The sequence below is a fragment of the Platalea leucorodia genome, assembly GCF_965183815.1.
Source record: "Platalea leucorodia genome assembly, chromosome: 1".
Lineage (NCBI taxonomy): Eukaryota > Metazoa > Chordata > Aves > Pelecaniformes > Threskiornithidae > Platalea > Platalea leucorodia.
Window position 1 is genome coordinate 160061408 of NC_138823.1, and position 14171 is coordinate 160075578.

A 14171-nucleotide genomic window follows, 5' to 3' on the forward strand; every position below is an offset into this window, starting at 1 on the left:
CCACTTTTTATTCTTTGCCCAGACAGATAGCAAACCAGGGTCTGATGCAAAACCCACTGAAACATCCTCTTTGAAAAAGGGAATTGGACTTTCAGGGAAGGCAGAGTATGAAGCTGAAGAATACTTCATTGCCCTTGTTTTGTGCTGAGACTGTGGTGAACTCTCTGGCTAAACAACGAAAGCCCTGTTGTGCGGTGACAGCTTCTGAGGGCCACAGTGAGGTAGTTTTCTTGACCTTGAACCACCCAGCGCTGCTGGAGGTGGCCAACCTCAGTCCAACATGCAGGGTCCAGACTGATCCCCCAGAAGCATTTCATGTGAATAATGACAGACTACAGGAGCAAATGTAGCTCCCGTGAGGTGAATAATGTGTCAGGCAGGATGTTCAGCCCAGTCGATCTGCTTCCAATGAGCTGCACTTGCCTAGATGTACATTTTGGTTGCACAAATTGTATATGGTATTTTCTGCTTGACTGGGCAGCTAAAATGCAAAGATGACTTTGGTGCTAGTTTGCTACTTAGCTCTGCCAAGTAGTAAAGACCCTTATATCGTACTGAAGTTATTGGTAATTGAGGACATTCAATACCTTGAAGGACCATCGTGCTCTTAATGATCATTCAAAGTTTATCATATTCCAGAGGCTTTTTACTCAGCTGTTCAGTGACCTTAAGAAAATGAGAGGTGAGAGCCCTCTGTCCAGCTGAAACTTTGCTGGGGAAGGAATCTATATGGTATTTGATTGCAGAAAACCTTCCAAACATTTTATTACATAATTTCTTGAAATGTATTTTAAAAAGTAAACATTTACAGAAGTTATTTTACAAGCATAAGGGGCAAGTGTGAAGAAGGGTGGGGTTTTTTTGGTATTCAAACTAAGCACTTTTTTTCTAATGCACTGATATTGAGGGAGCTGGTGGAGGTGCACACCAAGCCACTTTCCATCATCTATCAGCAGTCCTGGCTCACTGGGGAAGTCCCAATTGACTGGAGGTTAGCAAATGTGACGCTCCTCTACAAGAAGGGTCGGAAGGAGGATCCGGGGAACTACAGGCCTGTCAGCCTGACCTTGGTGCCAGGGAAGGTTATGGAGCAGATCATCCTGAGTGTCATCACGCGGCATGTACAGGACAACCAGGGGATCAGGCCCAGGCAGCATGGGTTTATGAAAGGCGGGTCCTGCTTGACTAACCTGATTTCCTTCTATGACAAGGTGACCCGCTTGGTGGATAAGGGAAAGGCTGTGGATGTTGTCTACCTGGACTTCAGTAAAGCTTTTGACACAATTTCCAACAGCATTCTCCTGGAGAAACTGGCTTGGATGGGCATACTCTTCGCTGTCTGGATGGCCAGGCCCAAAGAGTTGTGGTGAATGGAGTTCAATCCAGTTGGCGGCCGGTCACAAGGGGCGTTCCCCAGGGCTCAGTATTCGGACCAGTTCTGTTTAATATCTTTATCAATGATCTGGACGAGGGGTTTGTGAGCATCCTCAGTAAGTTTGCAGATGACACCAAGTTGGGCGGGAGTGTTGATCTGCAGGAGGGAAGGAAGGCTCTACAGAGGGATCTGGGCAGGCTGGATCGATGGGCTGAGGCCAATTGTATGAGGTTCAACAAGGCTCAGTGCCGGGTCCTGCACTTGGGTCACAACAACCCCATGCAATGCTACAGGCTTGGAGAAGAGTGGCTGGAGAGCTGCCTGGCAGAAAAGGACCTGGGGGTGCTGGTTAACAGACGGCTGAATATGAGCCAGAAGTGTGCCCAGGAGGCCAAAAAGGCCACAAGCATCCTGACTTGTATCAGCAATAGTATGGCTAGCAGGACTAAGGAAGTGATTGTCCCCCTGTACTCGGCCCTGGTGAGGCCGCACCTCGAATCCTGTGTTCAGTTTTGGGCCCCTCACTACAAGAAGGACATCGAGGTGCTGGAGCGTGGCCAGAGAAGGGCAACAAAGCTGGAGAAGGGTCTAGAGCACAAGTCTTATGAGGAGCGGCTGAGGGAGCTGGGGTTGTTTAGTCTGGAGAAAAGAAGGCTCAGGGGAGACCTTCTCACTCTCTACAACTACCTGAAAGGAGGCTGTAGCGAGGTGGGGGTCAGTCTCTTTTCCCAAGTAACAAGCGATAAGACAAGAGGAAATGGCCTGAAGTTGCACCAGGGCAGATTTAGGTTGGGTATTGGGAAAAATTTCTTCACCGAAAGGGTAGTCAGGCACTGGAAGAGGCTGCCCAGGGAAGTGGTTGAGTCCCTATCCCTGGAGGTATTTAAAAGATGTGTAGATGTGGTGCTTGGGGACATGGTTTAATGGTGGACTTGGCAGTGTTAGGTTAACGGTTGGACTTGATGATCTTAAAGGTCTTTTCCAACCTAAGCGATTCTATGATTCTATACTTTTGCAGGTTAATAAACGATTCTTTCTAAAACTGACTATCTAGATGGTCAATGAAAGTAGACTTCAGAGGTTAGTATCAGAAGTTGCAGCAGGAGAAATCACTCCTACACAAATGTATTTAATAGTCACAGAAAGAAAGGTTTGAACTACACAGAGAAAACCAAAATATGACAAGATATATGGAATGGTGTGAGAGGTTAAGCCAAAATGGAGATAGCTTCTCCTGTTGCCTTATTCCCATCTTCTTATGCTCATACATTTCAGGCACATACATACACAATACCATCATAACTAACCCTATAGTCCAGGGCTAAACAAGAGAAGACTGATTTGTCAGACCAAAGTTTACTTACATTTTATGCCTCTTTTCATCGTATGCCAATATCTTTGTCACATCCCAATCGCCAGATGTAATAGACTGTAAGTTATCGCTGCTACTATTGGGCTGCCAGAAAGAAATGAGAATTAGGTTTCTTTATTCTTAAAAGAAGATACCTGAGCAAAGCTTCTCTGTGCAAAAAGGCAGCTCTTTTGAACTCCGTTACCTATTAAAAATAAACCATGCATCTGCAATTTTCACCCCTCCCCCTGCTATTTCTGTGAATCTGCAGGCATCGAAATAACAGAGTCAGAATCATCTTAACCATAACTGCACTGAAGATAATTGGATGAATTCAGCACAGAACTGCTTCAAACCCCTTCCTCTAATCCAGCGTGCCCATGAGCTTCTGATTAATCCTTTATGGCAGTGCAGGGATTTACTTATTTATGTACAACTAAGAAGGCATTAAAAATCCAAAACAAAGCAATGATATTGTTTGGAAAGAGACAGTTGGTTGACCTTTTTCTTTTAAGTATCTCATTTGGAAATTCATGTTATCTTATGCCCAGTAAACCATCATTGAAGGTTTTCTTTTATGCACAAGACCTATGTTCTACATTTGCACCATCCAGTCTTGCCGGTATGAGCACAGATACTACTTTGTATTGCTTTCTGCTGCAGGTGAGACCCAAAGCAGTGGCAGCGAGTGAGTCACCTGTGATGACGACATGGCAATGTGGTAGAACTTCCCGCGTCCTCCCTGGGGAATGGCTCGGACAAAGAAAAACTTCCGACCGTCCTTGGAAAAAATCGGCTCTTCATTCTGTAAGCGGCAAATTTAAGGGTTGTATTACCATTAATTTATTGTATTTAAAATTACTCAGCACTGCAAAACCCTGTGAAATTAATTCACCTTGGAATAGAGAGTGCTTTTTAACAGCAACCTGAGGTAAACAAAAAACCCACTGAAAACTGGAGAAAGTTTTGAAAATTATTGCTTCTGTGCTCTTGGGAAAGCAGACACCTTTCAGTTGTGGGAAGACAGGCAGTAAGGAGAGTTCCTTGGCTATAAAGCAAATTCCCATTTGCAAAGCAAAAAGTGCACACATACAGCTGACTGCTCGGGGCAGTTGGAAGAAAGCCTTTAGAAATGGTTTGGACCTTGTTGGCACAAGTCTGACAAACACTGTTTACTCTGCTGGAAGAACTGATCTATTCCTGTCCTCGAGGAAACACAACTAACAGCATCTAACTGCTGTCTTTTCCTACTCTCTTACAAATGCTTATTTCACTGAATTATTTACAAAGGGGAGAATACCTTGCAAAACTGTCTTTGACACAGAGCTCCCAGGTGAACATGATGATTGACTTTTATTGGGTGACTAAAACTTTCAACCATAGGTAGAAGACACTCAGCAGAAAGAAATCAAACATCACATATGGCAAGCAAGCATTTCCTGGAAGGGTCTTTGTTTTCTTTTTGTACAGGAACCCCAAGGCACATGAGAAGTCTCCACTGCAGGAGATGGTTGAACAGCAGATTACAAGGGAAAGCAGAAGGATGGTCCATATGGTGTGACACAGTAGCACTGTACCAAGGGAACTGGCTAGATGATGCTCCTCTACTCTGCATCTTGAATAGTTGGGACTAAAACAAGAGCTGAACCTCTGCTGAACCTCTCCTGTGATATCAGGCTTTTCTGGGGACTGGCTGAGCCCTGCTGGCCCTGGCCCAGCTTTGTGCCTCCTTCTTTTTCAAGGGCAGCCAACAGCAAAACTGTTGCTTAGCCTCTTCTGGGTCCTCTGGTTCAGTGTTTGTCAAACACGTCAGCTTTCTGCTTGGCCCATGTCAAGTTACCACACTGAACCAGCAAAACTTGATTGCACAGGGACATTTATGGCTAATGTAAACACCTACAGCAAAGAAATAAACATTTTTATTTCTCATAAGCTAACACATTATTCTTACTGTACATTCCTTTGCTCCCAGTTCTTTAGTGATTAATTCTTTTCCACTATTTATCAGATTTATCAGCACTGTATTAGGTATTCAAACTGTTTGTTTTTTCCTTTATTTTGTCTTGCTTAGATTTTCAAGTATATTTTAAAATATGTCCATTTACATCCTGTGACAGCTCTATGAAATAATGGTTTCATTTGTTTCTGACATTGTTCTGGAACTTGAAACTTGAAACTCTGTATTATTTCCGAATGTCTTTCATAACAGGTGAAAACTCATTGAAAAACAACTATGATAACTTGGGCAAACTTTCTGCTCGACAGGCTTTCCTTTACTGAGGTAAATAGCAATGAGTTCACCCTACATTTCTATATCTGTGCCTACTGCATTATATATTCCAGCAGTATGTCTCTGCCAGGGAGAGCATTGTGCAGATTAGTTTGAGGTTCATTCAGAGTTACAGGGGAAGAAGGTACACGGCACGGATGACAGATGCAGATGATCAGACTTGGCTGATGTTATGAGACAGCCTGTTTGCAAGTTCCTGTTGCCGGAAAGACAACACATTAGTACAACCAGAACTTTGTTTAAAACCTTGACAGAGATGGTGACTTATCCTGAATGGCAGGGATGTCAGGCTGAAAGGCTTTTTGAACAGGATTTTATACTGTAGGGAGCTACAGTGGGCACATAATTAAAATATTCTTCATGTGACACAAACAGTTGGAGCCGTTGGCTGACTATTACTGACTGAATCCCACAACACTAGAACAAAAGAGCCCTCCTTGAAAATAAGAGATCAGTTTAATGCTGGTAAAAGAAAATACTTTTCCTGTGCAGCAGGTAGGGAATTTCTGGAAGTTTTTGCCCCAAGAAGCTTATGGAAGCAGCTGGTATTAGAAGGTGCAAAAAGGGATTGAACAAACTCATGATTTATTAGCAGATCCTAAAAGGAATAGACATAGTCTCAAATGTCTGTAATCTTTTCATCATAGATGGTGGTGAAATATGAGAGGACTGGACTGCAGAAAGCAGTCAGCTCACACACTGTCCTTAAATACCATCAGCTGCTGTGCCTGCTAAAGACAGAATGATGGAGCAGAGGAACCAGCAGTGAGACTCGGTAGGGCACTTCTTAAGTCCTTATGGATCTTCTTGTCTTTGTGCTCAGCTAGATCTCAGTATTTAGACAAATGAATTCTACCCAAACAGCCAAGGCCAGTTTCCAGAAATCCTCTGCTTTGTGCAGATGAAGGACAAAGCTGTCCTCATGTCAGCTACATGCAGCAATAACTAAGTGCTCTCAGACACAGGTAAAAGGGAAAAAAAAAAGTAAGGTAACTCCTGTCTGATTCCACAGCAACTTAAATTGAAGCTTAAATCTGACTAAGTAAGAATGGGTCCCTGATCCCATTTGCTTTTCCAGGACCTGTGTGAACAGACAGTGTCCTGGTTCAGGAAGCAGATCTACCCAGAGCTGCTCACCTGTGATGGGCAATTGTCCCCAGGGTGGAGGAGGAAGGAAATAGGTGGTTGGAGCTGAGGACTACCCAGTCATCCTCAGAGTTGAAGGAATAATCACTAAACAAAGGATGACCCTGTGGCTGGAGAAGTAAATGGTGGGACTAACCAACCTGCATCGCTATCAGTAAAAGAAAGCAGCAGCAACTCCATTTCCAGCAACCTATTTATTGCTGTGTATCAAAATGGTCCCACCAAAGGCTTCAGCTTTGGTGGAAGAGATAAGGTGATGGGGTGCTGGAGTGCACCATGATTCCTGGAGGGATCAGTGCTGAAGTTCCGAGTTGTGCAACACAGGTCAGTGTATCTGCAAATGGTCAGGAGAAGAAGAAACCAAGGAGCAGCTCACAGGCTTATCCCAAGTTTGGCAGAATCAGGATGCATGAGGGGACAATGCTAAGGGCAATCTGAGTTTCTGTAGGTCTTAGAGAAGGGCATAAAGTCCTAGAATAAGTAATAACAATAAAAAAAAGTAGAACGTATTACAGTGTATTGGAGAGGGATTACTGAACATCACTGAATCTGCAGCCACTCTCTGATCCACCTTTGCCCAGATCCCAGAATTAATGATTTTGCTCTGTAAGTATTTATTCTTTCAGGGAAATGTCCCAATACTTTAAGTGTCACAGGGCAATAGCTGTGATAAACAGGTAGGTGTGACATAAACCCTTTTAACTCTTTGCATTTTGGTAAACAGTTCATTGAAATCCAATGAAGTGCTATAAATGTACATCGGCATTACTGTGACAATGAAGTCACCTCCTCCTCTGGGCACAGGGAGAAGACCTCTTTCCATCCCCTGCCACACTCAGCCCCTGGGGCAATGCTGAGCTTCATCCTCCATCCCAGTCCCTATGTTCATCTGTGGTTGGCTGCACCACACCAATGGCCATCTCTGAAGCCGGGGCACCTGCCATCAAAACACAGGGTCATCAACTGGAGAGGAGAGGAGCCCATGCCTCTGGGTATCAATCCCCTCCACTGGATGAAATGAGGATTCTTCATTTAAATGCCAAAGACGCTGTAACCAGAAGTTGCTTTGTTAGCACTGGCAGATGAATTTGGGTATTTGAATTATGGGGCTTTGGGTCCTATTTCTGCTTCATCCTTTGTCTTTAGGGCAACTTCAGGTCAGTTATGGGGTTGTTACATGACAAAAGGGCTTTACAGGGTGAAACACTCAGTCCTGTTTGTAAGGTTCTCTGAGATCTGTTTTTATTTAAAAGAATCTCATGTCATACTGCCTATTAACTATGTCTAAGGAATCATTACTGGGTTATCATGCTGTCAGTTTTAAGACAAGGGAGTTGTAAAAGAAAAATGATATGGGGTTTTCAACATCTCAACCTTTTGACAGAGCAAAAGTCTTTATTTTCAGACTGAGGTGATATGAAACACTAGGGAAACAGAAGGACTGGAAAGAAAAACTCAACCCAAAGGAACTGTTATCAGGGGAGGCCAGCCAGCCCACGCAGGCAGTTTTGGAGGTTATATGTCTCTAAACAATTTTTTGGTAATCTCCTGGTCTTGCCAATGTCAATGTCAAAGTCAAAGTCAAAGTCAAAGCCCACAGCCTTTAGTGGAGTTGGAATTGCACCCTGGTTTATAATTAAATTTGTTCAGGCCACATTCACAATTAAATAAATAAGCCAATTAAACTGCCAGTAAAGTTTATCTTCAGCAGGTGCTCAGAAATTGTCTTATTTCTCCCTTGCTGACTCATTGTCTGTATATGACCATCACTGGCACTATCAGAAAATGGCTTCTTCACAAAAATTGAAACAAAATTGTTTACAGCTATAATTACTGTTTCAAAGAATCTGTATATTTAAGCAAAAGTATGAGTAAAGTTCAGTCTGGCTCTTATGCTCAGAAGTGCACAAGCAAATATATAAATAAAAGCAGTAAAAACTTCCAAAATTGCTAGACAGCTTTGCTGAACATGTGCCTGTTCTTATTTGTGCAAAAGGTTTGAAAATTCTGGTCATATAATCTCCCTAGGCATGACAGATATTTTCTAGCAGAACATGTGTAAATACTGTATATTTCTCATTATACTTGGAGTAATTTATTAATTAATAAATTTTGCCTATGTTGTAGAGAGGCTCTCCAAAGTTTTTAGACCTGAATAAAACTCATTCATGAACTTAAGCCCAGAAGGGAACACAAGATCATTTACTATGACCTTCCATACACAGACTGTTGAATCTCACTGAGTTACCAACTACTACAACATGAACAAAATTCAAATTCATGGGTTATATGCCCTATCTCAGAACTCCTAGTATTACAAACTGCTGAAGAAAGTCAACGCTGTCATCCTTGGAGATTCCCTCATGTCCCTATTGAGTATCTTCCGATACTGATGTTTTTCTCTCCTTGTCTCCTGCTCCCAGCCTACTGTGAAGTTTGCCCCTATTCCAGGAAGACCAGGTATACTTAAACTCCCAAGAAAAAGGTAAAGCTCTTGTATGCTTTTCAAACTAGGTGTATGGAGTACTTTGAAGGAGTATTTTGAAGAATGAGGCGAGAAGTTAGATTCCTCAGTCCTATTGATTTAAAATTGGGGTACTTCTCGAAAGGAGGTCTGGTCATTGGAGCATATAGAACAAGTTGGCCAACAAGGCAGTGGATGTCTTCTTCAGGGTGGGCTGAATCATGCTCAAGGTCCATTGACCACACTGCTCACCATACTGGCTTTCTACAGAGGGGAATTGGGCACCTGGCTCATATTCATATACCTATATTAAAATGTCTCAACCAAGGAGTCTTCATCCTGAGCTGAGTCACACTCCTGAGCTGCTTCGGTAGCTGCCTAATGTGCAATTCATCTCTTCCTTAAAGAGGCTAGGGGACTCGCACTAGCATTTAACATTTGCACATCATTCTCATAGTCAGATACACATGCCATGAAAATAACTTTCCAGTTATCTAGATTAATGTGTCATAGAGTAAAAGGTAAATATATAAAATACAATTATCCTAGCAATCATATATTCAGTCAAAACTAGAATTTTAAGTAATTTTGTTGTCAGAAATACAGGCAAAAGAGTTCTATAATTCCTCAGATTCTTACAAAAGCTTTTGAAGAGTACTGTCAAATGTCTCCAAAGTCCATATCAAATGTTATCTTAGTTTAGTACTGAGACGTCTGACTCATTTGGCTCTAATGAACATCCTTCTCTAACATCAAACTAAGTATATGATGTTTGAAGATGCAGTAAACCAAAGTATATTTCCCTGGAGCAGGCCCATTAGAGACTGGCAGATCATTTACTACAGTTATTCAGGACAAAGCACCATCTTTTAATGCCTGTCCAGGTAGTAGGTAAATGACTAAAAAACTACAGCAGTGGAAAAACACAAGTTCTACTACACTGCATTAATGGAGGCCCCAGTAAATAGCAGTAAAAGGGTTAATACTATCCTTGGATTTGTAAAATAAATGAATCTTGTGAACTAGTTTTTTTTTTTTTTTTTTAAAGATATAAAATATGTGCAATTTAATTTTCTCTTGACCTGGCTTATCTTTTAAGCTTTTGTTTTTTACTCAAGCCAACACTGTCCTTATGAATGTAGAGAATACTTCAGCAGCATTTTTAGTCTATACCTGAGTATACCAGCAAAAGATTATTTGAAACACTTGGAGCAAAAAATCTATTTCCCCTGTAAAATCAATTTTTATCTGGATCAGACATAGCCCATTGCTGTAGGACAGCCACTGGAACAGAGGAGATCATTGTTCTTGCTGTGAACTTATGTACTGTGGTTTCTACAGGTTCTTGGATCCTCTGAACAAGCTGTGACAAAAATGTGAAATGCTTTAAATCTGAACTTGGAAAATATAGTACAAGATCTTTATCTGACATGCTAGACCCTGTCTGGCATTCATATATCCCTTGAAAAACAGTTCAGTTTTGTGGCTGAACTGGTATCAGCAGCATCTCTCTAAAGAACAGCTTAATCAAATCTGAGGTTACTTCACAAACTGACTAGTGGGGAAGTGTTATAAATGATCTTCCAGAGATTTACATGATGGAAATCTACAGGTTTTATATAGACATATGTTGAAAAAAAACCCTTCTCCAAAAAAAAAAAAAGGAAAAAGAAGAAGAAAAAAAAACGTAGAAAAATCCCATAAATCAAAACTTCTTGCGGGTTTAAATTTTCTGTCCTATTCTCTATATCTCTTTTTTTTCAGCATTTATTTTCATCATTGTTTTATTTCATTTGGGGGATGGGAGCATGTAGCCATACAAAGTAATGGTACTATACACAAGTTACAGTGTCAGAAGAATTATGTGACACGGTTGTCTGTTAAAACAGGACATTAAACTCCATCAGGCAGTTTCTCCGCATTCTGTGCTCCACATAAGCCCTTGTTGTTTTAACTGCCCCATCGACAATTTAATTTCATTTTTCACCTTTCTTACATCTGCAAATAGCTGCAGAGTAACACAGAAAAATTTGCCAAATTTAGCTTAAGTGACTTAAAAGTCATATCTGCATGATTTTGGCTCTGAATGGACATAGGCCGTCTTAATAAAATGACCTTTGATCTTCTGTTTTCAACATTGGACTTCTTTCCTGTCTAGAAAACCAGAGAACAACCACCATACTGCTTAAAATCATCAACAGTCTCAAAGCAGGTTATGAAGGACAACCTCTGAGGTTGATGAGTCTTACACAGATACTGTCAGTGGGTGAATTTCCACCAGCATCTGCTTTTCACCTCTCTTAAATCCAAGTAAATTGCAGGCTAAGAACTATGGGACCTACCAGAGAAGATGGCATCTTCGATAAGAACTTGTTTATTACTGAGAAACTCTTTTCTATAATACAAACCATGCCATCTTCCAAGTATCTTCCTCAGGTCTGGAAATAAGTTTTTCTCTTTGGGGGAAAAACAACGAAACAAAAAACCTACTAAAACTTGACCGCAAAGAGAAGATCATTATTACCTGTCTGTGCAGCCAGCCTTCACTTTCATCTTCATGTTTCTAAAACAGAAGAAGATCATTAATACCATACTTCACATGTATTACATTTTGCTTACTGGTGCAGGAAGCAGTTGGATTGAATCTGAAAAGTTGTTCAGAAATACAAAGAAACTGTTTAAATGTGTGCTTTGGGAGTGTAATCCAGTGGCTGCTCTCCTTATCTTTCCTCTCTGATGAATAAGCATGCACTCATTCAGGAAAGCATTTTACTCATACAGACAAAAAACATAAATCCACAAGATGTATTATTTCCCAAAGAAATAAAGCTTGTTAAGACATAAATAAGGATTGAAATGAAAGTTGTTAAGGAATGACTCTGCACTGTGCTCTATGCACAGTATCGCATCATTTTTTCAAGGGATGGATACATCAGAACAATTTTCTACTGTGGAAACACCTATGCCAGTTTAAAAGATGGTATCTGCTAATAATTACACAGGTTATATCAATACACCATTTATACTAGTGTGTCTATAGAAGAGATTAATTAACTACAATTAAAATGTGGGTAGATAAGCATGAGCCATTTTTAATGCCATTAAATATATATAATGCCATTAAACTAGAATGTTGCAAAGATATTCAGGTTACAAACTATTGTGTGTGCGTTCTTGCGCATGTATACAGTTATTTCAAGACAAGTAATCACTCTCTTACACACACACACACACACACACACAGTGTTCCTGGCTTTCTAGAAGGTGTAAAAAAAAAACATAAATATTGCAAACATTGTTTATATTCTGTGTCAGCCTACATAAATGTGTGCCAGCTGACTTGTCGCCAGGTAAAATAACTGAAATACTTTCCCCTTGTGTGGGTTATGAAAACCGATGGCTAGCGACCATTTGGCTCATCTCCCCTACCTTTGTGCAGACTCCCGTGGTGGCATCGCACAGCGTCAGGATAGACACGTTCTGGGCCCTGTTCAGCCAGTTTACTGCCACCTTGGTGCTGGTTGCCCATTTCACCATGGTTATGTAGTAGTCCCTGCAAACACAGACATCCATAAAACAAATCACAATACTGACATCCTAGTGAAGCGCCACATGGCAGAGCAGTCGGAGGCTGCTGCAGGCAAACAGTCCAGGAGACATCTCTGGTTATTAAGAACGCTGTGTCTTGATGTCTCTAGGCTTCCTTATGTATGGATTTCAACCCCTAAAAATGACATTTTTAGGGCTGTGCAGGTGTTTTATCTGCCGCTTCTGAAAGTCATTTTCAAAGAAGAGACAAATGCAGAGATAAAGAATCTTTCAAGCTATTCAGTCTTCCAAGAAAGACTGAAATGCCTGGAGCTACAAATTTAGGCACAGGTGGAAAAGAAATTGCAGACAATTTCCATTCTGAGCACACTAACCGGCTGACTCAGACCTGTCACTGCCAATGGCTGGATTGTTTATGCTTATGAAAAGTTAATGGCCTCTAAATATGCCTGCTACACACCAAAATATCCACGAGTGTTGCATTAAAAGGAAAACAGCAAGAAGGACATAGTTTAGAGAGACACAGGGTTTCCATAAAGCAGATGCAGCTGGTTGCCTTAAGGACATCAGCAGAGATGTGACAGTTTGCATCGCAAAACCGCCATCCCACACTCCCTGTACCATCCTCTATTGTTGGACGTATTCAGGTTGTGATAATACTTGGGAGTAAATCACCAGTGTGGGCTGCACAGTCCTGCAATCAATATCTTTAGGAAAAGTCCTGTGCAATAGCGAGCAATGGAATCACTTAGGCTGGGCTGGAAAATATAGGATCATGAATAAATACGCTGATGGTCGCCTTCTCAGAGCCAGTCTGCGGTGGTACTCAGAGATGTCCACCTCTGCAGCAACTCAGAGCTTCACCACTTTATCTGTAGGGTAAAACTCTGGCTGAGCTGACAAAGCTGGTGATGTTATAATATACTGCTGGGATATGTGGGCCAAAGACATCCTTAAATTATAATATGACTTTTCACAGCATACAGTCTATAAAAAATTTATTAGTTCATTTGTTTGCTATAAAATATGTATAAGGAATTGTTGCTCTCATTGGAATTAATGTGCTGTGTCACTGGAGAGCACTTTTTGTTCTGGCAAGTGCTCCTGCATATACTGAAGAGAAAGGGCAAAAGCAACAAAGGCCCGTTTGTCTAGCAAAATAACAAGTTGGAAATTGATTTTGTAGTTTCACTAATATTTAGTGCCTGAATTTGGCTGGGGGAAAATAACAAAAGACCTCAAAGATTGCATCTGCTGCACTGGAAGGAAAGATACTTCCAGGTGAGACAACAGCAGTCTGAAAATTCAGTGCCTGAAATAAAATTGTAATTTTACTCTTTATCAGCAACAGCATAGGCCCTAAGAGGAAAAAAAACAGCAAAGCAAAGTTAGTTAAACTGTATAACCATCTCTTCTTTCTCACCAAAATTAACTGAGCAGATTCAGCCTCCCCAGAAAAGGAATGTGAATTTAGTACATATTGTGGCTTGGAGCATTTTTTCCATAAATCCAATTTGAAGTTTGAAGGACATATATTCAATTTTTACATCCCTCTTGCTGTTTGAACACAGGAGCCACATTTCTTTCTCAGGAACTTTTAATTATTATTTTAGGTCAAACATTATCTTCCCTACCACCCCAGAGATGGGCATGGAGTCTCAATTTCTCTCTGAACTCTCTCCCAGCCATCAAGCCCACAGATACCCCAGCCAGCAGACAAATGCAGATACTTGTATAGTTATTATTCTTGTCTCAGAGTAGTGTGGAGTCTTTAATATACTTCACTTCACATCTCTTCTGTAGGACAACCAAGTTTTATGTTTCCCATTTTCAGAAGAAAATGAGACAATAAGGTGTGATTCATCTCTGTTAATTTTAAACATCTGCAGCTCCAGCAGCTGCACTGGTTGAGCATCCAGTGGAGAGAAATGGGGAGTCAGTGCATTTCCCAAGCCCTCTTCCCCTGACCTCTCCCAGATTTTATATGGAGCTGACT

At 41.2% G+C, this 14171-nt stretch overlaps 1 protein-coding gene across 1 annotated transcript in view; it reads right to left on the reverse strand.

Annotated features, from left to right (window-relative positions):
- DPP6 (dipeptidyl peptidase like 6) overlaps positions 1 to 14171 on the reverse strand; it is a gene marked incomplete at both ends in the record, with an annotated part of 418985 nt that overhangs the window by 38025 nt on the left and 366789 nt on the right. The window contains 4 exons of the mRNA XM_082328177.1: positions 2740 to 2831; positions 3424 to 3531; positions 11151 to 11189; positions 12056 to 12179. Of these exons, the coding sequence (XP_082184303.1) occupies positions 2740 to 2831; positions 3424 to 3531; positions 11151 to 11189; positions 12056 to 12179 (363 nt within the window). The remainder of the gene's footprint in view (positions 1 to 2739; positions 2832 to 3423; positions 3532 to 11150; positions 11190 to 12055; positions 12180 to 14171) is intronic.